The 25,665-nt window shown below is 36.3% G+C and overlaps 1 protein-coding gene across 1 annotated transcript in view; it reads left to right on the forward strand.

Moving 5' to 3' along the window:
• ABI3BP (ABI family member 3 binding protein) overlaps positions 1-25,665 on the forward strand; it is a 533,245-nt gene that overhangs the window by 339,634 nt on the left and 167,946 nt on the right. Inside the window, exons 51-60 of the mRNA XM_053707567.1 lie at positions 11,243-11,305; positions 11,402-11,476; positions 13,236-13,307; positions 13,403-13,489; positions 13,839-13,916; positions 15,083-15,154; positions 18,404-18,481; positions 19,970-20,038; positions 20,510-20,575; positions 22,759-22,836. Of these exons, the coding sequence (XP_053563542.1) occupies positions 11,243-11,305; positions 11,402-11,476; positions 13,236-13,307; positions 13,403-13,489; positions 13,839-13,916; positions 15,083-15,154; positions 18,404-18,481; positions 19,970-20,038; positions 20,510-20,575; positions 22,759-22,836 (738 nt within the window). The remainder of the gene's footprint in view (positions 1-11,242; positions 11,306-11,401; positions 11,477-13,235; positions 13,308-13,402; positions 13,490-13,838; positions 13,917-15,082; positions 15,155-18,403; positions 18,482-19,969; positions 20,039-20,509; positions 20,576-22,758; positions 22,837-25,665) is intronic.

Genomic DNA, 25,665 nt, shown 5'->3' on the forward strand with positions numbered 1-25,665 from the left:
TGACTGGAAGCTATCTAGTAATGGACAAGTACACTACTGTTTGTTCACCCATATCAGCAAGGAACCTCTTGACCATCACAAGATGAAAATGAGAATAAAGAGGAATCAAGCTAGAGGAGCCCTGATGTGTGAGTCAAGGTTAGGATCCATTGTTGTAATGACATCTCAAAAACAGCAAACAACTTTGGAAAGTGGATGAACGAATGACACTAATTTAGACTATAGTTTCAAGGTTTTGTGCTTGGAAATTGAGATTCCCTCGAGAAAGGACCATTGGGTTAGGTGCTTCCTTAGATGGAAGAATCCTTTTGGTTGTTGTTAGTTTGTTAGGTTTGGAGATCCTTTTTCAGTGTGGAGTTGCATGCAATAAGGTGTTAAAATAGTGTGGATGCTGGCAATTTATGAGTTTATTAGTTGTTTGGGTCTGAGAATATATAAGTTATATATATAGTAGGGGATTGTTCTTTGTTTAGAATTGTATTAGGTTTTGAAGTGTTCTCGCCAGAAAATTAAATAGACACATCACCTGGCTGGTTTACTGACCACCAGGCTAAAATTTAAGTTAATATTAAAGGGACAGTAAAGTCAAAATTAAGCTTAAATGGATTGTATGGAACATATAATTTTAAATAACTTTCCAATAAACTTCTATGATCAAGTTTGCTTAGTTTTTATGGTATACTTTGGTAAACTGTATCCCTTAGCCATCTATTAGCCGTGTTTGCAACAATATTTATAGCAATTCAAGCAAAAAGGAATGGCTGTTACCCCTGCCTAGGATGTGTTAGTTGTAATTCAGTTATAAAAGGTCCAAACTTCTATCATCCACATAATGGCAGACGTTACAACATCAGGGGATTTTACACTTGTGACACTAGTTACGTAGTCTATCTCATAAAATGCCCATGTTCTATGTATTACTTAGGAGAGACCACACAGAAAGTAAAGGATAGATTGAGTCAGCATAGGTCAAACATAAGGAAAAAGAATTTGGAGGCACCCCTTTCCAAACACTTTTTAGAAAAAGGACATAGTGTAAGCCAGCTACGCTGGCAGATCATACAACACATCCCAGTTCAGCGCAATGGGACTAATAGAGAAAAAATCCTCCAACAACAAGAGATGAGATGGATATATCAATTGGATACTCTTATTCCCAGGGGGTTGAACAGGGATTTTGATCTTAATTGTTTCTCTTAAAGAAATTCCCTTAAATCATGAAATTATAACTTTAACATTATTACCATTCAAATTATAACTATATGCAGAATTAAAATTCACTATATGAAAAGAGTTCACTATATGAAAAGATTTCTTTGTATAGAAATGTTCTTTATATGATAAGTTAAAAACAACAAGGGTACTTTACCTATGTGTTTACATTTGAGATTATATTATAATAAGATATTAAAACTGAAAAACTAATATAAGCATGTTAAATATTTGTGATAATATAAGTATGCACAGTAATGTTAAAGTACTTGTACGTTTATTATTGCCATACATAATCTGTTTAGTCATATACATTTGTTTTTAACAATTTTGTATACACATTACAATTGGTAACCACTAGGGGGTGTAAAACTGCCAAAATTGAAGCCAGTTGGCGCCAAAGAAAGATATAAATTGCTTGAAACAATGTGATACAAACAGCATGATTAAGTGGGTTCACCACGAAACGTTGCTTTTTATGTAACCTCTAATAAAAGTATTGGAATTCAAGATATTGGTGCTGGTGTTACTACGAGTGCAATATTTATAGCAATGTTATACATAGTTACAAATACTGCTGCCAAATAATTCTACAGGCACATGCACACTCCTGAGCTCACCAAGGGTTACTCTTTAACAAAAGCTACCAAGGAAACTAAGGTAAATTGATAATAGAAGTACATTGTAAAGTTGCTTAAAATGACATGCTCTATCCATGATTATTGTTTGACTTTACTGTCCCTTTAAGCTAAGATTAGTTGATATTAAGTATTTTTAGTGTTTGTTCTACAAATTATCATTAACCCCTTAACGACCAACGACGTATGGGGTACGTCCTGCAAAAAAATGCAGTTAATGACCAAGGACGTACCCCGTACGTCGTTGGTCTTTGAAAGCAGTGGAAGCAATCCTGATCACTTCCAACTGCTTTCATGTTATAGCAGTGATGCTTCGATATTGATGCATCCTGCTATAACATTTTTTAGCCGTCCGATGAAGAGAGAGCCACCCTGTGGCCCTCTCTGCATCGGCCATCAATGGCCATGTTCGTTGGTGGGTGGGAGCTGATCCAGGGAGGCAGGTGGGCGGCCATCGGTGGGGAAGGGGGGCGGGATCGAGTTGGGTGCGCGGGTGCACACGCGTGCACGTGAGCGTGTGTGCGCGCGTGCACGGGAGCGCGCGTGCACGGGAGCGCGCGTGCACAGGAGCGGGTGCGCGCGCGGGCGGGTGGGAACCCAACACTATGGAACAAATGTTAAGTGGTACACGGTGGGAGAGAGGGTGGGAAAATTACAAATTTCTCCAACATAGGTGTGTCCGGTCCACGGCGTCATCCTTACTTGTGGGATATTCTCTTCCCCAACAGGAAATGGCAAAGAGCCCAGCAAAGCTGGTCACATGATCCCTCCTAGGCTCCGCCTACCCCAGTCATTCTCTTTGCCGTTGTACAGGCAACATCTCCACGGAGATGGCTTAGAGTTTTTTAGTGTTTAACTGTAGTTTTTATTATTCAATCAAGAGTTTGTTATTTTAAAATAGTGCTGGTATGTACTATTTACTCAGAAACAGAAAAGAGATGAAGATTTCTGTTTGTATGAGGAAAATGATTTTAGCACCGTAACTAAAATCCATGGCTGTTCCACACAGGACTGTTGAGAGCAATTAACTTCAGTTGGGGGAACAGTGTGCAGTCTCTTACTGCTTGAGGTATGACACATTCTAACAAGACGATGTAATGCTGGAAGCTGTCATTTTCCCTATGGGATCCGGTAAGCCATGTTTATTAAGATAGTAAATAAGGGCTTCACAAGGGCTTATTAAGACTGTAGACTTTTTCTGGGCTAAATCGATTCATTATTAACACATATTTAGCCTTGAGGAATCATTTATTCTGGGTATTTTGATATGATTATATCGGCAGGCACTGTTTTTGACACCTTATTCTTTAGGGGCTTTCCCTAATCATAGTCAGAGCCTCATTTTCGCGCCGGTATGGCGCACTTGTTTTTGAGGACAGCATGGCATGCAGCTGCATGTGTGTGGAGCTCTGATACATAGAAAAGTCTTTCTGAAGGCATCATTTGGTATCGTATTCCCCTTTGGGCTTGGTTGGGTCTCAGCAAAGCAGATTCCAGGGACTGTAAAGGGGTTAAATATAAAAACGGCTCCGGTTCCGTTATTTTAAGGGTTAAAGCTTCCAAATTTGGTGTGCAATACTTTTAAGGCTTTAAGACACTGTGGTGAAATTTTGGTGAATTTTGAACAATTCCTTCATACTTTTTCGCAATTGCAGTAATAAAGTGTGTTTAGTTTAAAATTTAAAGTGACAGTAACGGTTTTATTTTAAAACGTTTTTTGTGCTTTGTTATCAAGTTTATGCCTGTTTAACATGTCTGAACTACCAGATAGATTGTGTTCTGACTGTGGGGAAACCAAGGTTCCTTCTCATTTAACTATATGTATTTTATGTCATAAAAAATTTTAGTAAAAATGATGCCCAAGATGATTCCTCAAGTGAGGGGAGTAAGCATGGTACTGCATCATCCCCTCCTTCGTCTACACCAGTCTTGCCCATACAGGAGGCCCCTAGTACATCTAGTGCGCCAATACTCCTTACTATGCAACATTTAACGGCTGTAATGGATAATTCTATCAAAAACATTTTAGCCAATATGCCCGCTTATCAGCGAAAGCGCGACTGCTCTGTTTTAGAAAATTCTGTAGAGCATGAGAACGCTGATGATATGGTTTCTGAAGGGCCCCTACACCAGTCTGAGGGGGCCAGGGAGGTTTTGTCTGAGGGAGAAATTTCAGATTCAGGAAACATTTCTCAACAAGCTGAACCTGATGTGATTACTTTTAAATTTAAGTTGGAACATCTCCGCGCTCTGCTTAAGGAGGTGTTATCCAATTTGGATGATTGTGATTATCTGGTCATTCCAGAACCACTATGTAAAATGGAAAAGTTCTTAGAGGCCCCGGGGCCCCCCGAAGCTTTTCCTATATCCAAGCGGGTGGCGTACATTGTTAGTAAAGAATGGGACAGGCCCGGTATACCTTTAGTACCTCCCCCCATATTTATAAAATTGTTTTCCTATAGTCGACCCCAGAAAGGACTGATGGCAGACAGTCCCCAAGGTCGAGGGGGCGGTTTCTACTCTACACAAGCGCGCCACTATACCCATAGAAGATAGTTGTGCTTTCCAAGATCCTATGGATAAAAAAATAGAAGGTCTGCTAAAGATGTTTGTTCAGCAAGGTTCCCTTCTACAACCAATTGCATGCATTGTCCCTGTCACTGCAGCCGCGTGTTTCTAGTTTGATGAGCTAGGAAAGGCGATTATTAGTAATTCTTCTTCTTATGAGGAGATTATGGACAGAATTCGTGCTCTTAATTGGCTAATTCTTTTACCCTAGACGCCACCTTGCAATTGGCTAGGTTAGCGGCGAAAAAATTCTGGGTTTGCTATTGTGGCGCAGAGCGCTTTGGTTAAAATCTTGGGCAGCGGATGCGTCTTCCAAGAACAAATTGCTTGACATTCCTTTCAAGGGGAAAACACTCTTTGGCCCTGACTTGAAAGAGATTATCTCTGATATCACTGGGGGCAAGGGCCACGCCCTTCCTCAGGATAGGTCTTTTCAAGACCAAAAATAAACCTAAGTTTCGTCCCTTTCGCAGAAACGGATCAGCCCCAAGGGCTACGTCCTCTAAGCAGGAAGGTAATACTTCTCAAGCCAATCCAGCCTGGAGACCTATGCAAGGCTGGAACAAAGGAAAGCAGGCCAGGAAACCTGCCACTGCTACCAAGACAGCATGAAATGCGGGCCCCCGATCCGGGACCGGATCTGGTGGGGGGCAGACTCTCTCTCTTCGCTCAGGCTGGGGCAAGAGATGTTCTGGATCCTTGGGCGCTAGAAATAGTCTCCCAAGGTTATTCTCTGGAGTTCAAGGGGCTTCCTCCAAGGGGGAGGTTCCACAGGTCTCAGTTGTCTTCAGACCACATAAGAAGACAGGCATTCTTACATTGGGTAGAAGACCTGCTAAAAATGGGAGTGATTCATCCTGTTCCATTAGGAGAACAAGGGATGGGGTTCTACTCCAATCTGTTCATAGTTCCCAAAAAAGAGGGAACGTTCAGACCAATCTTAGATCTCAAGATCTTGAACAAGTTTCTCAAGGTTCCATCGTTCAAGATGGAAACCATTCGAACACTTCTTCCTTCCATCCAGGAAGGTCAATTCATGACCAAGGTGGATTTCAAGGATGCGTATCTACATATTCCTATCCACAAGGAACATCATCGGTTCCTAAGGTTTGCATTCCTGGACAAGCATTTCCAGTTCGTGGCGTTTTCTTTCGGATTAGCCACTGCTCCTAGGATTTTATCATAGGTACTAGGGTCCCTTCTGGCGGTGCTAAGACCAAGGGGCATTGCTGTAGTACCTTACTTGGACGACATTCTGATTCGAGCGTCGTCCCTTCCTCAAGTAAAGGCTCACACGGACATTGTCCTGGCCTTTCTCAGATCTCACGGATGGAAAGTGAACGTGGAAAAGAGTTCTCTATCTCCGTCAACGAGGGTTCCCTTCTTGGGAACTATAATAGACTCCTTAGAAATGAGGATTTTTCTGACAGAAGCCAGAAAAACAAAACTTCTAGACTCTTGTCGGATACTTCATTCCGTTCCTCTTCCTTCCATAGCGCAGTGCATGGAAGTGATAGGTTTGATGGTAGCGGCAATGGACATAGTTCCTTTTGTGCGCATTCATCTAAGACCATTACAACTGTTCATGCTCAGTCAGTGGAATGGGGACTATTCAGACTTGTCTCCGAAGATACAAGTAAATCAGAGGACCAGAGACTCTTTCCGTTGGTGGCTGTCCCTGGACAACCTGTCACAAGGGATGACCTTCCGCAGACCAGAGTGGGTCATTGTCACGACCGACGCCAGTCTGATGGGCTGGGGCGCGGTCTGGGGATCCCTGAAAGCTCAGGGTCTTTGGTCTCGGGTAGAATCTCTTCTACCGATAAATATTCTGGAACTGAGAGCGATATTCAATGCTCTCAAAGCTTGGCCTCAGTTAGCGAGGGCCAAGTTCATACATCAACCATCAGGGGGGAACAAGGAGTTCCCTAGCGATGGAAGAAGTGACCAAAATCATTCTATGGGCGGAGTCTCACTCCTGCCACCTGTCTGCTATCCACATCCCAGGAGTGGAAAATTGGGAAGCGGATTTTCTGAGTCGTCAGACATTGCATCCGGGGGAGTGGGAACTCCATCCGGAAATCTTTGCCCAAGTCACTCAACCGTGGGGCATTCCAGACATGGATCTGATGGCCTCTCGTCAGAACTTCAGAGTTCCTTACTACGGGTACAGATCCAGGGATCCCAAGGCGGCTCTAGTGGATGCACTAGTAGCACCTTGGACCTTCAAACTAGCTTATGTGTTCCCGCCGTTTCCTCTCATCCCCAGGCTGGTAGCCAGGATCAATCAGGAGAGGGCGTCAGTGATTTTGATAGCTCCTGCGTGGCCACGCAGGACTTGGTATGCAGATCTGGTGAATATGTCATCGGCTCCACCATGGAAGCTACCTTTGAGACGAGACCTTCTTGTTCTAGGTCCGTTCGACCCACTCCAGCTGACTGCTTGGAGATTGAACGCTTGATCTTATCAAAGCGAGGGTTCTCAGATTCTGTTATTAATACTCTTGTTCAGGCCTGAAAGCCTGTAACCAGAAAAATTACCACATTATTTGGTATATCTGTTGGTGTGAATCTGCAGGATTCCCTTGGGACAAGGTTAAGATTCCTAAGAGTCTATCCTTCCTTCGAGAAGGATTGGAAAAAGGATTATCTGCAAGTTCCTTGATGGGACAGATTTCTGCCTTGTCTGTGTTACTTCACAAAAAGCTGGCAGCTGTGCCAGATGTTCTAGCCTTTGTTCAGGCTCTGGTTAGAATCAAGCCTGTTTACAAAATTTTGACTCCTCCTTGGAGTCTCAACCTAGTTCTTTCAGTTCTTCAGGGGGTTCCGTTTGAACCCTTACATTCCGTTGATATTAAGTTATTATCTTGGAAAGTTTTGTTTTTGGTTGCAATTTCTTCTGCTAGAAGAGTTTCAGAATTATCTGCTCTGCAGTGTTCTTCTCCTTATCTGGTGTTCCATGCAGATAAGGTGGTTTTGCGTACTAAACCTGGTTTTCTTCCAAAAGTTGTTTCTAACAAAAACATTAACCAGGAGATAGTTGTGCCTTCTTTGTGTCCTAATCCAGTTTCAAAGAAGGAACGTTTGTTGCACAACTTGGATGTAGTTCGTGCTCTCAAATTTTACTTAGCAGTTACTAAGGATTTCAGACAAACTTTGTCTTTGTTTGTTGTTTATTCTGGTAAACGGAGAGGTCAAAAAGCAACTTCTACCTCTCTCTCCTTCTGGATTAAAAGCATTATCCGATTGGCTTATGAGACTGCCGGACGGCAGTCTCCTGAAAGAATCACAGCTCACTCCACTAGGGCTGTGGCTTCCACATGGGCCTTCAAGAACGAGGCTTCTGTTGATTAGATATGTAAGGCAGCGACTTGGTCTTCACTGCACACTTTTTCTAAATTTTACAAATTTGATACTTTTGCTTCTTCTGAGGCTATTTTTGGGAGAAAGGTTTTGCAAGCCGTGGTGCCTTCCATTTAGGTGACCTGATTTGCTCCCTCCCTTCATCCGTGTCCTAAAGCTTTGGTATTGGTTCCCACAAGTAAGGATGACGCCGTGGACCGGACACACCTATGTTGGAGAAAACAGAATTTATGTTTACCTGATAAATTACTTTCTCCAACGGTGTGTCCGGTCCACGGCCCGCCCTGGTTTTTTTAATCAGGTCTGATAATTTATTTTCTTTAACTACAGTCACCACGGTAACATATGGTTTCTCCTATGCAAATATTCCTCCTTAACGTCGGTCGAATGACTGGGGTAGGCGGAGCCTAGGAGGGATCATGTGACCAGCTTTGCTGGGCTCTTTGCCATTTCCTGTTGGGGAAGAGAATATCCCACAAGTAAGGATGACGCCGTGGACCGGACACACCGTTGGAGAAAGTAATTTATCAGGTAAACATAAATTCTGTTTTTAACGATCTGGGAGGGTGGGAGGTTGGGGGTTGAGGGGGGGCAGCTACACTACAGAAAATAGAATTTTTAAAATAATAAAATGTTAAAAAAACATATTTGATTTCAAACTGGGTACTGGCAGACAGCTGCCAGTACCCAATATGGCGCATAATAAGGCTGAGAGGGGGGTTAGAGAGCTGTTTGGGGGGGGATCAGGGAGGTTGGGGGCTAAGGGGGGATCCTACAGAGCAGAATTATCATTTTTTTTTTTTTTTTTTTAAATCCCCAAAAAACTCTTATTTTAGTACTGGCAGACTTACTGCCAGTACTTAAGATGGCGGGGACAATTGTGGGGTGGGGGAGGGAAGAGAGCTGTTTGGGAGGGATCAGGGGGTGTGATGTGTCATGTGGGAGGTTGATACCTACACTAAAGCTAAAATTAACCCTGCAAGCTCCCTACAAGCTCCCTAATTAACCCCTTCAATGCTGGGCATTATACACGTGTGGTGCGCAACGGCATTTAGCTGCCTTCTAATTACCAAAAAGCAAAGCCAAAGCCATATATGTCTGCTATTTCTGAACAAAGGGTATCCCAGAGAAGCTTTTACAACCATTTATGCCATAATTGCACAAGCTGTTTGTAAATAATTTCAGTGAGAAACCTAAAATTGTGAAAAATTTAACGCTTTATTTTTATTTGTTAGCATTTGGCGGTGAAATGGTGGCATGAAATATACCAAAATGGGCCTAGATCAATACTTTGGGTTGTCTACTACATTATACTAAAGCTAAAATTAACCCTAAAAGCTCCCTACAAGCTTCCTAATTAACCCCTTCAATGCTGGGCATAATACATGTGTGGTGCGCAGTGGCATTTTGCGGCCTTCTAAATACCAAAAAGCAATGCCAAAGCCATATATGTCTGCAATTTCTGGTCAAAGGGGATCCCAGAGAAGCATTTACAACCATGTATGCCATAATTGCACAAGTTGTTTGTAAATAATTTCAGTGAGAAACCTAAAGTTTGTGAAACAATTTGTGAAAAAGTGAACAATTTTTTTTATTTGATCGCATTTGGTAGTGAAATGGTGGCATGAAATATACCAAAATGGGCCTAGATCAATACTTTGGGATGTCTTCTAAAAAAAAATATATGCATGTCAAGGGATATTCAGGGATTCCTGAAAGATATCAGTGTCCCAATGTAACTAGCGCTAATTTTGAAAAAAAGTGGTTTGGAAATAGCAAAGTGCTACTTGTATTTATGGCCCTATAACTTGCAAAAAAAGCAAAGCACATGTAAACATTGGGTATTTCTAAACTCAGGACAAAATTTAGAAACTATTTAGCATGGGTGTTTTTTGGTGGTTGTAGACGTGTAACAGATTTTGGGGGTCAAAGTTAGAAAAAGTGTGTTTTTTTCCATTTTTTCCTCATATTTTATAAAAAAAATTATAGTAAATTATAAGATATGATGAAAATAATGGTATCTTTAGAAAGTCCATTTAATGGCGAGAAAAACGGTATATAATATGTGTGGGTACAGTAAATGAGTAAGAGGAAAATTACAGCTAAACACAAACGCTGCAGAAATGTAAAAATAGCCTTGGTCCCAAACGGACAGAAAATGGAAAAGTGCTGTGGTCCTTAAGGGGTTAAACCAAATTGTGTTAAACTGTGAAATTAATTTGTTCTTTGGATATTTTAAGTGAAATTTATAAATAACAGAAAACATTATAATATTGCAAAGTATTACACTGCTCCCACTTGGCTCCTTTGGAAAACACTTGGGAGGAGGATATTATTTTGTCAATATAGGTGGCTCTCGTTTTGTGCCGGTTCAATTTGCTCTGTTTCAGAATAACACCCTTTTTTTTCATTCATGTGACTGCTATTGAAATGCACTGATAAGCAGTGCATTGATTAAAATAAGGACAGGCCAGTAGGTGGAGCTGTTCACTTGTGTTGCAGCAAAGATATGCAAGCCAAGCAGGGTGAAATTAATCATTGTAACCAGACCTGAGCTATCGAGCAGCTTTCAAAGGATCAAGATCTAGCAGCCATTTCCCTTTTATCTTCCTGCCCAGCTGCTTAAGGTCAGGGTGCCTATAAATCAGTCCAGACTGGAAAGCATAGAATAGCTGCAGACCCAATATTATCTAACATGTTAACAATGCAGAGAACTGTTTGCAGAAAAATGCAAGTAAAAATGTTTTTTTGTTCATTAAACTTAGTTTAATGATACATTCTGTGTTGTATGATTATTTTATTAGGTTTATAATGCTGTTTAGCAAATGGTTTTGTTCATTAAACTTAGTTATTTAATAATAATATTTAGCATTTAAAGTCTTCATTTTAAAGCTTTAAAAATAATGTATTAGGTGTTACTTATGTTTTGAGAAGGGCCTGGAACCTAACTCCCTCACTTCCCATTGACTTACATTATAAACTGGGTTTCAGTTTACAATGGTTTCTATTTACAACCATTCCTTCTGGAACCTAACCCCGGCGTAAATTGAGGGCTACCTATATATCATCATAACACTTAGTACTTTGCTTTGAGGGCTAATTTGTTGTGCTATATTGTTTGGGACATTAGTTTTCCTACTCTAACATATGACTTTGGATGTAGGAAACACAGAAGTTCTGATAAATATTTATCATTAGCATCTGGATTTTCAAAGACTTAAATTTTAGATGTCACTGAAGTTTTGCTGAGTGGAAAAAAAACGTAAGATTGCAATTCACCCTGCATGTTTTAAATATTGCTGAGATCAAACCATCTGTAATGACTTGCTTAATGTCCATGAAAACCTAGAGATCACTTTACTGAGTGGTTCTATCCCATATATGTCTACTTTACAATAAAATACTTGATGTATGGTTGAATCACAAATTTGAGTTCACAAGGACTGTTTTTTTCATGCCAGATGTAACAGAGAAAGATATTACTCCTAAACCCAAGGAAGAAACAGAAAGTCCTTCAATTGCGGGTAACTTATCAGTATACTTTATTTTTTTACTAAATTAAACTACAATTTCAAACCTATTTTATTAATGACATCTTACTGTTACTGTATTCTGCACAGTTTCGAAGGTACCAAAGCGAATGCCAATAAATGTTATTAGACTTCATATTATTGAAGATCCAAAAGTTGCAAGTGGTAATGCATATATTTGTATTTATACATTTTTATTTCCCAAACTGAAGACAAATTTGACATATATGTCTTTCTTCTTTGCTTTTGCATTATGCTTTTGAACATTCTATATAATGCATGGCCATGTGACAAAGACTATGGCTTCTGTTTTTGTTATGTTCATGCCATTTTTTTGGCTGCTCACCCTACATTGAGTAGGCCTGTTCTGCTGATACAGCTGCATGGTGGAGTCGCCATGAAAGCCTCCTATCCATTAGAGTTTGCCTTGCAAAACCTTTGTGTTTAACTTCTGGACATTTTTCTCTTTCTCTATGACATTACAATTCATTAGAATTGCCAGCATTTGAAATCGTGCTCTTCCCTATTTAAGGATTGGGTAAATGTAAATTATGAGATTTGTTGGGATATTTGCATACTTTATTATAAGAAAGATACGTGGCCAGTGCAAATGTAAAACATAACATCTAGCAGATTCAGTTTTGATAATTATTGCCTAATGGGTTTAGCAGTATTGGTGGAGTTTTTGTGGTACACAGTGAAAAAAGACCCCATTTAGAACATACAAAATCTGGATTTTATAATGAGCTGGAAGATCCTTGCATATACACCCCTTGAGAACCCATGCAAAGGACATGAATTGGAATGGACTCCATCAACAGTTGTACTGCAGAGAAAAGGGAATTGGATTTCCCTTAAATATAGGGGGGTGAAAAAGTGCAAAAGATAAAGATTTTTTTCAGTCACCATGAAAATAATTTGCTTAATTCCCATTAATTCCTTCAACACATACTTTGTCAGTAATAAAAAACTATATTTATATGGTTGTTTTTCTTCAACTGTAAACATAGGGGTAGATTTAACAAGCAGCGGATGCTGCTATCTACCGCTGTAGTTTCCTGCTCGCCGGAAAAAGAAGTCAAGAAGCAGTGGCCATAAGAGGTATGTGGCAGACTGCAATCATCCTGATCAGATACGATCGGGATGATTGACACCCCCTGCTAGCGGTTGATTGTCTGCAAATGTGCAGGAGACGGCATTGCACAAGCATTTCACTAGAAATACTTGTGCAATGTTAAATGCCGACAGCGTATGCTGTTGGCATTTAGCGATGTCCGCCCGACATATGATAAATTGGCCCCATAATATCTTCTGTAGAAATAAAAAAAAATAATTGTTTAATGTGTCACATATGGCTGAATAATCAAGCCATTCCTTATTGTTAGCTCTAGATCTCTATGGTATGATTCTTTGGCCACTTGTTCTATGAGTTTAAAAAAAAAAACTTTTACTTTGCATTTATAAAGAATCTTGTGGTAATAAATAAAAATATCTTAAAATATATTGTAATTTTGGCATAACAACACGTATGCCACTTACAATGAGCATTAAATAGAGTTTGCTTTTTTATATCAGCAGTGCATGATATGGAAAGTATATAGACAGTCAATGTAATTATTTTAACTCATATATCTTGTTAGAATCTCTTTTCACAAGATATAAATTAATTTCAGAATGAATTTCCATAAAGCGTGGTAACTACACGAAATGAGAAAGGATTTAAGGGTAAAATTGATGAAGTCACTCTTACAGGAGGTGCTGAGTGCCACACAACTCTGCTTACACGTCATACTGCAAAAAAAGAAACATCTGCGCACATAGTCTCTGCTGATGGCTGAATTAAATACATTTCTAATTGAGGCCGTTAATGACCTAAGAATTATAAATGGAAAAAATAACTCTAAGAAAAATCTTTTTCTTTTAGAACCAGAAACGACAGAAAAACCTATTTCTCATAAACCCAGCAAAGCAACTCAACGTCCTCCTTCAACTGCGGGTAACTTAACTCTGTACTTTTTTTGTTTTAAAAGGCATTTCAAACCTTCAGAGCATCTTTAAAATTTCATTTTACTGTTATTGTGTTATACACAGTTCCATTGGTACCAGATCGGATGCCTATAAACGTTATTAGAGTTCATTTATTTGAGGATCAATTTGAAGACCCAAAAGTAACAAGTGGTAATGTAGATGCCTTTAAAAGGTCACTACATATTTATCTTTGTCTTCAGAATTTGCTTTATGATATTCTTTTATTAACCTGGCACCAAATAAGCTTTTTTGCATTTGATTGTGATCTAGCATTTTTCTGCAAATTACATAGCCCCTGTGCTTTGAGACATGCTTTTCTGTGCATATTTCTGTCATCTTTTCAATGTGTTCCAGGGAACACCTTAAAAGGCAAGATGTTTATTTAAGCTTTCTTTCCATTCTAAATTTTATTTTATTTTTTGGATTGTTGCATTTTTTTCCTTCTCTATTCTTCTGCAACACAATGATTTTAACATCTGGTCTTCTACTTATTTTCCAGTTCCAAGAGAGACTCATACCACTTTACCTCCAACACCCAAAACAACTAAATCAAATAAATTGTTACGAACAAAACCTGGTAATTCAATTGTTAGCTTATAAAAAGATTATTAATATGACTTTTATATGGTTTCTAATAATAAAAAAACTGATAGGAGCCAAATCCACCTATATAGCATTAAAGAGGCAATTTTGTTAGCATTCATATAGATCAGTGGAATAGATATCTATTTTCCTTCATATTAATTAATTATATCTGCAATTGTATGTCTTTCAGCATACTTGTTCAAAACTCAGTACCAGCTTTTACATTTTCTTGAACTTTGTTATATACTTTTCCAATAAAGGAGTTTGAAAAGGGTAGAAAAGTTGGCTGTTCAGAATCCATACCTAGAAAGTTTTTTTGTAGTCCTTATTTTAGGTCTTCTGCTGTACTTTACTTTTAATGGAGTGTTCATCACAGCCCCAAGAACAATACAGGGGATTTATATTCTTAATTTTCCAATCTTTCAAGAAGAATATTTGTTTGCAATCCGTAGCGCACTTCATTCTATGTTGTGACTCATCTCTTAGGTTATAAGTAATAATTCTAATTTGTGCAGCTACTCATTTTCATTTTTATTTTATTTAAGCACCAGTTTTAGAAAGAGGAAATTGCTTCTTGGTTCTCATTTGCATTTTGCCTCTTTTTTTTACCAGTCTAAGAATTGGCTAATGGTTTTTTTCATACGCGTATACCTGTATGTTCGATGCTCCATGTTGGCTTCAAGTCAACAACGGATTTATCTTTTTGTAAAGTGTAAAAAGCTTAGCTTGTGCATACAATGAGCAGCAATTTAAAGGTACATGAAACTCAAATTTTTTCTTTCATGATTTAGGAAGAACATGCAATTTTAAACAACTTTAAAATGTACTTATTTTATCTTGCTTCATTTTCTTGATATCCTTTGTCTTAAAGCATATCTAGATATGTTCAATAGCTCCTGATTGGTGGCTGCACATAGATGCCTCGTGTGATTAGCTCACACTTGTGCATTGCTATTTCTTCAACAAAGGATATCTAAAGGACCAAGCAAATTAGATAATAGAAGTAAATTGGAATGTTGTTTAAAATGATATTCTCTATCTGAATCATGAAAGAAAAATTTGGGGTTTCATTTCCCTTTGAACCTTTCAAATAGTTTTTGTGAAGTTGATTTACAGTATTACATACTTAGTGTTATTAAAGCTGTTGTGTTTTTTCAGTTCCCAACACCACACAAGTTCCTCTTCAACCCAAAACAACTCAAAGAACAGAACAACCACAAACTAAACCTGGTAACTAAACTAATGTAGTTTATGTAGAGCAAATAGTGTCTCTGAAGCTGCATTCTGCAAATTTATTTTCATAAAATAGTTTGTATCACATACACATTTAACTTGAAGCATTGCCCCACTTGGTGTAAAAACACAACAAATATATGCTGACAAATCTTGTGTGGGCAGCACTATATGCTATAATATGTCAAGAATTATTTTTGACACCTTGTGCAACAGTAGCTTGAGATACATCTGCATATTCTGAATGTCAGTTTCTATGTCTTTTCTTTCATCAATCAATAGGCAACTGTAGTATTTTCTTTAGTGTTCCTCTGCAATCATATTCCTTACATTTTTCTGACAACATTTATCAGCAGTTTTTTTGTTTTTTTAATGTAATAATTAGAGGAAACTTGTTTTGCCCATAAACAATTAAAACTACATACATGATGTGGTTATCTAGTTACTAAGCTAATATAGTTAACTGTGAATGATTAGAATACTACATTTTACCATTCTGCACTTTCTATATAGATGGTGCTATGTTGTGTGTTACTAAGATATGTGTGCACATGTATCACCTTACTTTTGTATTCAGCTATGACCCAGCTGTTGTGTTATGAGTATTAGCATACCTATAATTTGGACCTAAAAAAAATCCTTAAAATGATGGTAAATTTAACTAATCATAAAGTCAAGTTCCAAATCTGTGTAATATTTTATCTATAAGTGCTCAATATAAATGTATGTATAAGAACGAGAAACACATTTCATTCCCTCATTCCTGAAGCAACGTTTTCACCTCCCATTCAATCATCTCGCTAGCCAATCTCTGCCTTTTTTTTCTTAAGCTGCGTGGCTAGCGAGTGGCAGATTACAAGTGGAGCGTTATTGAATGCCCCAGCTCGAGCGTTATCTGTGCTTACAATATTGTGAGCACAATAACCTTTTCCCCCATAGAAGTCAAGAGAAAAACCCGATTGCATGGAGAGAAAAACCCGATTGCATATTCTAAAGTGCACTAACCTGACATGAAAATATTAATATTTCACATTACAATGTTCTTCACATAGAATGTTTTATTTATTCATAAATACATATTTATATATATATATATATATATATATATATATATATATATATATATATCTGATGGTATTTCGTTCCAAAAAAGATTAATATATATATATATATATATATATATATACACACACATACTCCAAATAAACGATCCTGCATTCTCCGTTTGAACGGAGAATGCAGGATCATTTATTTGGAGTGTGTACAAGTTTCACCCAGAGCACCCCCTGCATGAAGGTAAAGCTTATACATAAATATATATATATATATATATATATATATATATATATATATATATATATATATATATATATATATATATATATATATATATTATACACACACACATGATTATATATAGGTATAGATATATATATTTGCATACAATGAGAGAAGCGCTCTACCAGGAACGAACAACAGCTCATCAGCTAGTTCTATGGCGATTTACCACCTGGAAGCAGCCTCTTTTAGACCAGTGTGCTTTTCACAGAGGAAAACTTTCCTGAAGTATATCATTCTTATCCCGCCAAGTAAGATCAGTCCAGCCCCAAAATACCAGGCAATTCTCCCCTGAACAAGGAACATGACAACCCCAGATGATCATTTCGTCCTCCTTGGGCCTCGTCAGTGAGGTGCAGCCACATTCCTCTAAGCACACTGGGCAAGGAGTCCACGTCTGGTTTCCCCCATCACCCATAGGGAGACTTAACCAGGGTCAAATTAATTTGCATACAAAGAGAGAAGCGCTCTACCAGGAATGAACAACAGCTCATCAGCTAGTTCTATGGTGATTTACCACCCGGAAGCAGCCTCTTTTAGACCAGTGTGCTTTTCACAGAGGAAAACTTTCCTGAAGTATATCAGTCTGATCCCGCCAAGTAAGGTCAGTCCAGCCCCGAAATTCCAGGCAATTCTCCTCTGAACAAGGAACATGACAACCCCAGACGATCGTTTCGGCCTCCTTGGGCCTCGTCAGTGAGGTGCAGCCACATCCCTCTAAGCACACTGGGCAAGGAGTCCACGTCTGGTTTCCCCCATCACCCATAGGGAGACTTCCCCAGGGTCATATTAATTTGCATACAAATTAATATAATAATAATTTGCGCTTCTCTCTTCGTATGCAAATAGATATATATATAGGTATATCTATTTAGAAATATATAGAACATATTCTACTATGTGCAGAACATTGGAATGGGAAATATTTACAGTAAATATACAGTAAAACATTTTATTAAATATGAATATTGCATAAATATGTTTTTACACGTTTTCAGCTACTTAACTGCAAAGGGCACAGATACACTTATATATATGTATATGTCTAAATATGTGTAAAAATGTATTTATACGTGTAAATATGTCTAAATACATATATAAATACATATGTACACATATATAGCCATACATATATATATATATATATCATTAGACATGTATATGTATTTATCTCTATGTTAAAGCCCTTTGCCTGCCTTTTTTTCGCAAATTAGTTAACCAGAGCTCTGACACGCATTAACTTGAACTGCGCTCAAGTGATCACGTTTACTTTCACCTTGTAATACAAGCGAAAAACCCAATGCTCGCAAACACCTGCAGTAAACCCCTTTTCACTCGCATGTAACTGCTAGTGCTCCACTCATAATCTAGTCCTTAATGGGAGGTGAAAATGATGAATGAAATAGGCAGGTGAAGGATTAAGGAATAAAAAAACAATGGAGGGAATAAAATGTATTTGCCATTATCGTGATACATTTATATTGAGAATTATACATAAACATTACACAGATTTGGAATCTGGCTTTATGATTAGTTAAATTTAAAATTACTTTAGCTGAAAAACAGTACCGACCAGTGGCAACAAGCATGGGTTATATGGCCTTAAAAATATAGAATCCTATAAGTGAAATGTAACATAAGTGATACCTAAACAATCTGCTTATTAACTAATAATATGCCTTCAGTTGTTAAGATGATTCAATATAATAATTGGCTTAGTAAATAAGCGCCTCTTTCACATTTCTACACTGTGTATTACTGATTGCATAATGAATAATTGTATTGTTCCTGCATATAATTTGAATAGAACAAGTCGCTTATTTGTCAGTGTGCATAACACTGACTCATAACCATGTCCAATTGGATTACAATTGTAAAAGATAGTTTTCAATTACATTTTTTTTTCAGTTCCTAATGAGACGCAAAAGGTTCCATCTCACAAAAATAAAAAAAATCAACAGACTCCTCGCTCACGTCCCAAACCTGGTAATGAATATGTGTATACATTTAATTTTTCTACAATACGTTGAGCTATATTTATAGAATAGATGGACATACTTATCTGAGATACTATATACAGCTTCCCTGGCATTTTTCTACATATTAGATGCAAACTGACACATTTTATTAGACAAACATTAAAGTTTTTCATTCTTTTAGCTTATATGGTGGCTCTGGAAAGTGTTTCCCGCATTGAGGAAGAAATCCCAGCTTAGCAAAAATAATTACGCCGTTTTCATGTAAAGTCTTGTCACTTCATTTAGATTCTCATAACCCTCCATGAATGTAACAATGTTGTATGTAGATCTTTTGTAGGCAATTCTTATACTGTCAACAAGACTAGCAAAATGTAGTGTTGCAAGTCTCAGAAAAAAAGCTCCTGAAAAAGCTGTTTTGCACCTGTTTTCAAAATAGAAACTGGGAGGTCTCCCAAAACTGACTGATAAAATAGCCCATTCACACTTCTTAAGGTTACAGCAAGGCTCTTTTCAATTAACTCTTTTGTTCAATCTGCAAGGAAAATATGTATTTACATGTGTTACATTAGCCTATTGTAATCAGAACACTTGATAACCAGGTATCTTGGTATGATGGGCTTACTCATGGCCATGAATGCTCGTTCCAGTTTATAAGTTCATTTTTGTAGGCACAAGCACATTAAAACTTGTGATATACAAATGCTATATCAGTGATATCAGCAAGTTAACAACAAAGACAAGAATGGGAAAAAAACAATGAGATTACAATTTATAATATGATTTGTTTCAAGTGAATAATTTTTCTGTAGTTTATTATTAATAAGGTTGTTTTAGTTGAGGTATCTTTTTCTAATATAAAACTGTATATGCACATTTCCTGCTGATGTAATATAGCTTTATTTATACTGAGAAATAGGATCCTTTATATTGATATGGGTGACTTAAAACATTATAATGTTGGAAAGCTTTGATTTAAAGCTGTAAATAAAAATAACCATATACTGTTAATGTATAGCTAGATACAGGAGTTATTTGTGTTGCGTTACTGAAACCTTATAAATTTACAAGTGAACAAGTATCCAACAGTAGTTGTACATCTGTTGTACAATATGGAGATTACTTTATTCAGAAACAGCCAGACCTTTACTAAGCTATAAAACCTGATCTCTCTCCAGATTTAGCCTGGAAGAAAAATTGACAATTGCTGAAGTATTTTTATGGGTATAATGGTCTGTGTGTGTTCTCTGCCAAAGCTATTAAATTATTGTCTTTCTTATAATGAAGTATATCTGCATTTGTTCTCAGTTACAACAAAGATGGGACTAGAGACTCTTCAGCAAAGTGCTGCTTAATAAGCATGTAATGAGTAGCAGAGAGAGTCAATTTTATTTGTTTACCTAAACAAAAGCTTAATATCTGTATCCTTGTGTATCTGAAGAATTTGTCCTTGTATAGTTTATTTCTGTCTTCAGAAGTTTCAACTGCTTTTTAACAGTGTCAACGGAATCACCAAAGGAGTCTAGTAAACCTAAAATTCCACCACAGAGTATTGTGGCAACATTGGGTAACAGAGGATATTTGCTTTATTTTTGGCATTTCATGAAGAATGGCTTGTTACTCTTCTTTCCTTTAGACTTGCTCCATTCTTACATTTTGATTCTGGTGTTCAGCCATAGTGGAACCCTGTAAATTCTTATAAACCTTTTCTTTCATTTCAAATGTATCGCCATTTGCAACAATATGTCTTGGAGTCAACCATCATCATGCTTCCGGAATGTAAACTGCTCAACATGCAGCATGCCGCCGCTATCATTGCCATTATCGTCATCATCATTGTCATCTTCATCATTATCATTTTCAACCATTTTGGAAAAAAATCTTTCTTTCAGTATTAACGTTGACTTTTCCATTACAGAAGCAACATTTTGCATCAAATATGCTGGCTGAACTGCATGGCCATCCATCAGATCTCATTGATAACAAATACTCAATGGAATACTTTTTTTGATTGCAAACTCTGTTTCTTTTTTTTCAGCTCCTTATAAACTGCAGCTTAGTTCTTCCAGACCCAGAACTTCAGTCAGACCAAGGACACGGCCTGGTAATTACTCATTTTATTATTCTGATGTATGAGTGCAGCACATGTGGGCTTCTGTATTTTAATGTGGTACATGTGTGAATCTTTATTGTTCTTTGTTTGCTGTGGGATACAGTTTTATTGTACTTTTAAAATGACTAAATCAAGTACTGGACTTTTTCATGGAACTAGAAAACCAGAAAACCCAAAAGACCATGAAAGATTTGGCAGGACACATGAATTTCCTTTCCTATAAGATTTATTACATAAGGTTTAACTGACTGGTTTCCTATACAGTAGCTTATCAAGATTTTATGGATCACTGAGTTAAAATGTTAATCTCTTGGGTCTACTATAATGTGCTATAAAGTTTAACTCCAAGTTTTCTCCAAAATCTCTGCTGAGACATATCCACTCAGCACTACATATATAGTCATTCATCATTTGTGGAAGTTTTTATATATTAGAAATAAATTATATTTTTATTAAAGTCATTATAATACATCAGTTCTGCTTGAGCTTGTAACAGAAAAGAGGGTGATTATTAAAGAATACAAAATTTTAAAAAATGTATTATATCTAAAGTAACATATTAAGGGGCTAGATTACAAGGGGATCTTAATTGATTGCACATGGGTGCATTATCTTGTGCTTGACTTTGTGCTAAGAATAACGAACAATATAAGTGAATGTTTAAAAATTTAACCAGAGCACCTTAACTTGGGGCAAACATTTTTTTACACGCCCTATACTTTTAAATTATAGTGCAAAAAGCACTAATAGTATTAGTATTATTTTAAGTGTTGTGCTCATGCAAAATCCAGATTATAGCTGTGAAAGAGACATAAAGTAGATCATTATTAATAATAGTATAGCACATAACTACATGAACACCTCCACTACATAATCGACTTAGTGCAACCTTAGTATAACATCGGCTTAGGGCTCGAGAGATATCCAACATAAATTTTACTGCATGCTCCCATTGAAGTCTATGATATTTAGCTATTTAGGGGGATTTAGTGTACCCTTGTTATCAAACATGCAGAGGTTAGCCTGTCCTAGACTATCACTCAAGTGATACAGTATTATATGAGCACACAAATGGAAGAATTATTGATTGTGCTTGAGCGATATTAACACACAATATTGCTTATATTTTTGTACCCCACTTGTAATTCTAAGCCTAAATATATTAAAATGTAAGTTGATTACTTAAATTGGTAATATTTATCTATATTATGTTCTAATAGACGATCAGGTTGTTTTATCAAAATTTCAATTAATTCTAAGATCAAATAGTAAACTACTTTGCTCTTACAAATAATCCTTCTTTAATACTTTTGTTAAAAAGTGACATTTTGTCTCTGGTTGAACTAGAACATTATTAATTTAAATATTGCTGCAATATTGTTTCTAATATTTCTCTTTAACCTTAATTTTTGTGGCTCAAGTTGATTTCCAAATCATTTTTAGTTAGCATGCATAGTACATATTTTTCACCTGATAGTTATACTCCCGGAACCAGCCCAGGTGCCTGTAGGCACCAAAACCTAAAGCACCCCCGCCCTCCTCGCTCATCATTCATCGATGTGCAGGCAACCTTAACTAAGATTGCCACTTAACTTTGTTAAGGCTGCCGTAAGCATTGTGCGGGCATGGGGCAAGCTGAATGCTGCGCATGCATAATACATTAACCATCTTAGTTAAGTTCGCCGACTGATTGGTATTTATGTTAAGCATAGACAAACGCCCCTCTATGGAGGGTGACTGTAGACACATCCCTACTCTGCCTTATTATAAATCCGGCCCTGCCCAGAACAGACATGTGCAGTGTATATACATGATATTTGATTCAGATATGTAAAAAATAATAATTTATTACATGCAGACTATCAACCTTGGAAATGCAACAAACTTTGGAACTATATATACTGTATATATATATATATATATATATATATATATATATATATATATATGTATGTATATATATATATATATATATATATATATATATGTATATATATATATATATATATATATATATATATATATATATATATATATATATATATATATATACTTTTATGTTGATGTGAATTGTGCTTAGTGAAAGTTAAAACATTCTAAACTGAGCTTAGGTTGAGATTTGTAGACGTTTGTACAAAACCTACAAATATAACCTGTCTTTATTACTCGCATAGCACAAAATGGAACAAGCCAAGGATCCCTTAGATCTAGGCCAACTGGTGACTTCAACTGGATGACTGGAATAATACCAGGTATTGCTTTATTGCTTTGGTTAGAATTACAAGTGCTCCACAGGAATATACACCAACATATATTCAAGGAAAATGCTAATCTTGTGTAATGCAAGCTTCAAAGTCTCTTCTTAATAAATATCCCATACACACACAATTTTATTTTTCCACAGTATGGTGAACATATAGCAAAATTGCCCTTGCTGGCACTCAAAACAAATGTTGTGGTGCTCTGGTTTATCCTATCAGCATACTGTTTTTTTTTACTGTGTGAGACTGTAGAATGTAATAAATATTTTTTATAAACTCATATATATATATATATATATATATATATATATATATATATATATATATATATATGTGTATATATATATATATATGTATATATATATAAAAGATATTACACATTTATCTTTGATATATTATATATTTATAAGGAATACAATTACTTAATGTTTGTTTTACGTTGCCTTATATTTTAATAAAAGGTACCATGGATGTGAAAAAATGTACATGATCCCCACCTCTGTTCTAGAGTGTGCACAAAGCAGAATAGTGACAAGGATCATATATATATATATATATATATATATATATATATATATATATATATATATATATATATATATATATATATATATATATATATATATATATTTATTTGCTTTATTAGTAGATGGATAAATTATGCAAGAAATAATCTATTTTATTTATAAAAAATAAAGTTATCAGAACATACCGAGATTCAATATCTTACCTTAAATGCATACATTTTCTTCATCAGTTTCTAATAATAAAACTATCTGATATAACACTAAGAAAACAATTGTAACAATGTAAAACAGTATAAGATAAGTATACAAAAGTATTTATTAGTTTCCTTATTTTAGCCTATTACCAGAACATATATACTTTAATATGTCCTCTAATTCTAAATTATTGGTAACTGTTTTGTAAAATTTCAGGTACTATAGCTATAAAATAAAATGATATATAGAAAGAGATATAATTTGTTATAAGATAGCAATTTAGCTTGATAGGAATGTTGGCACCCCAAAACCTGTGTTTTTGTGAGACTGCTAAGAAATTTTTCCATTTAATTTCCTCACTCTTATGGAACTATTTTTTAAAACACTCCTAAGCGATTTAACACCTTTACTAGAGAAACACTGTTAAACTTCATAAACCAAAAGCTTACATTCCAATACTCTTTGGACTCAAAATGGCATATAGTAGTTTGGATATGATCACCTTGATTTAAAGGAACATATAATGCATAGTAGAGATGTACATTAGTTTCGTTATGAATGCAAATTCATAACAAAATCAAATATTCATTTGTTTTTCACAAAACGAATATCCGAATGAATGCACCAATGAAATTTAAAGAAAACGAAAAAAAATACTGAAAAAAAAAAATTGTCAGTATTCATTAGTTTTCTTTAAATTACCTTTAAAGAGACAGTCTAGTCAAAATTAAACGTTCATGATTCAGATAGGGCATGCAATTTTAAACAACTTTCCTATTTACTTTTATCATGAAATTTGCTTTGTTCTCTTGGTTTTATTTGTTAAAAGCTGATATGCTAAATTCTAGGCCGCCTCTTATTTCAGTGCATTTTGTCAGTTTTTCACAGCTAGACAGTGCTAGTTCATGTGTGCCATATAGATAACGTGCTCACTCCCTTGGAGTTATTTACAAGTCAGCACTGATTGGCTAAAATGCAGATCAAAAGAACTGAAATAAGGGGACAGTTTGCAGAGGCTTAGATACAAGGTAATCACAGAGGTAAAAAGTATATTAAAGGGACAGTCAACACCAGAATTTTTGTTGTTTAAAAAGAAAGATAATCCCTTCATTACCCATTCCCCAGTTTTGCATAACCAAAACAGTTATAATAATACACGTTTTACCTCTGTAATTATCTTGTATCAAAGCTTCTGCTGACTGCCCCCTTATTTCAGTTCTTTTGACAGACATGCAGTTTAGCCAATCAGTGCTCACTCCTAGGTCACTTTACGTGCATGAGCTCAATGTTATCTATATGAAACATGTGAACCAATGCCCTCTAGTGCTCAAAATGTATTCAGATTAGAGGCAGTCTTCAAGGTCTAAGAAATTAGCATATGAACCTCCTAGTTTTATCTTTCAACTAAGAAATAGAATACCAAGAGAACAAAGCAAAATTGGTGATAAAAGTAAATTGGGAAGTTGTTTAAAATTGCATGCCCTATTTAAAACATGAAAGGTTTTTTTGGACTTGACTGTCCCTTTAATAAAATTGTGTTGGTTATTCAAAATTGGGGAATGGGTAATAAAAGAATTATCTATCTTTTTAAGCAATAACAATTATGGAGTAGACTGTCCCTTAAGTGGTTAAATACTTACCTCTAGCACACTGGAGAGCCACGCTAACCTCAAAGGTTCTTTAATGCAGGCCCTGGGGTCTACCATATTTTGCCTCCTATTAGCGCGGCATCATCTTCCTAATCCCAATTCCCCTGAGAAAAAGGATTGGGATTAGCGCAGCTCTCAGTGTGCAAGAGGCGAAATCAAAGGAACATTTACATTTGTTTAACAAAAATGAGTGTAAATGTTCCATGATATTCATCAGTATTAGTTTAATTTAAAATGAAATGAATACCAAATAGTGCAGCAGATGAATATTCAAAACTAATTTCCCCAAATATTTGGTATGAAAGATTCGAACAAACTGAATTTTTGGTGCTGCACAAGTCTAATGAATAGGAAAAAAAATGTTGTTATATACTGTATTCTATTATACTATATATTATGCTATATTTTCCTTTAATTTAGCTCTGAAATAGGAGGACATGACAATGAAT

This window comes from Bombina bombina, chromosome 3 (assembly GCF_027579735.1).
Source record: "Bombina bombina isolate aBomBom1 chromosome 3, aBomBom1.pri, whole genome shotgun sequence".
NCBI lineage: Eukaryota > Metazoa > Chordata > Amphibia > Anura > Bombinatoridae > Bombina > Bombina bombina.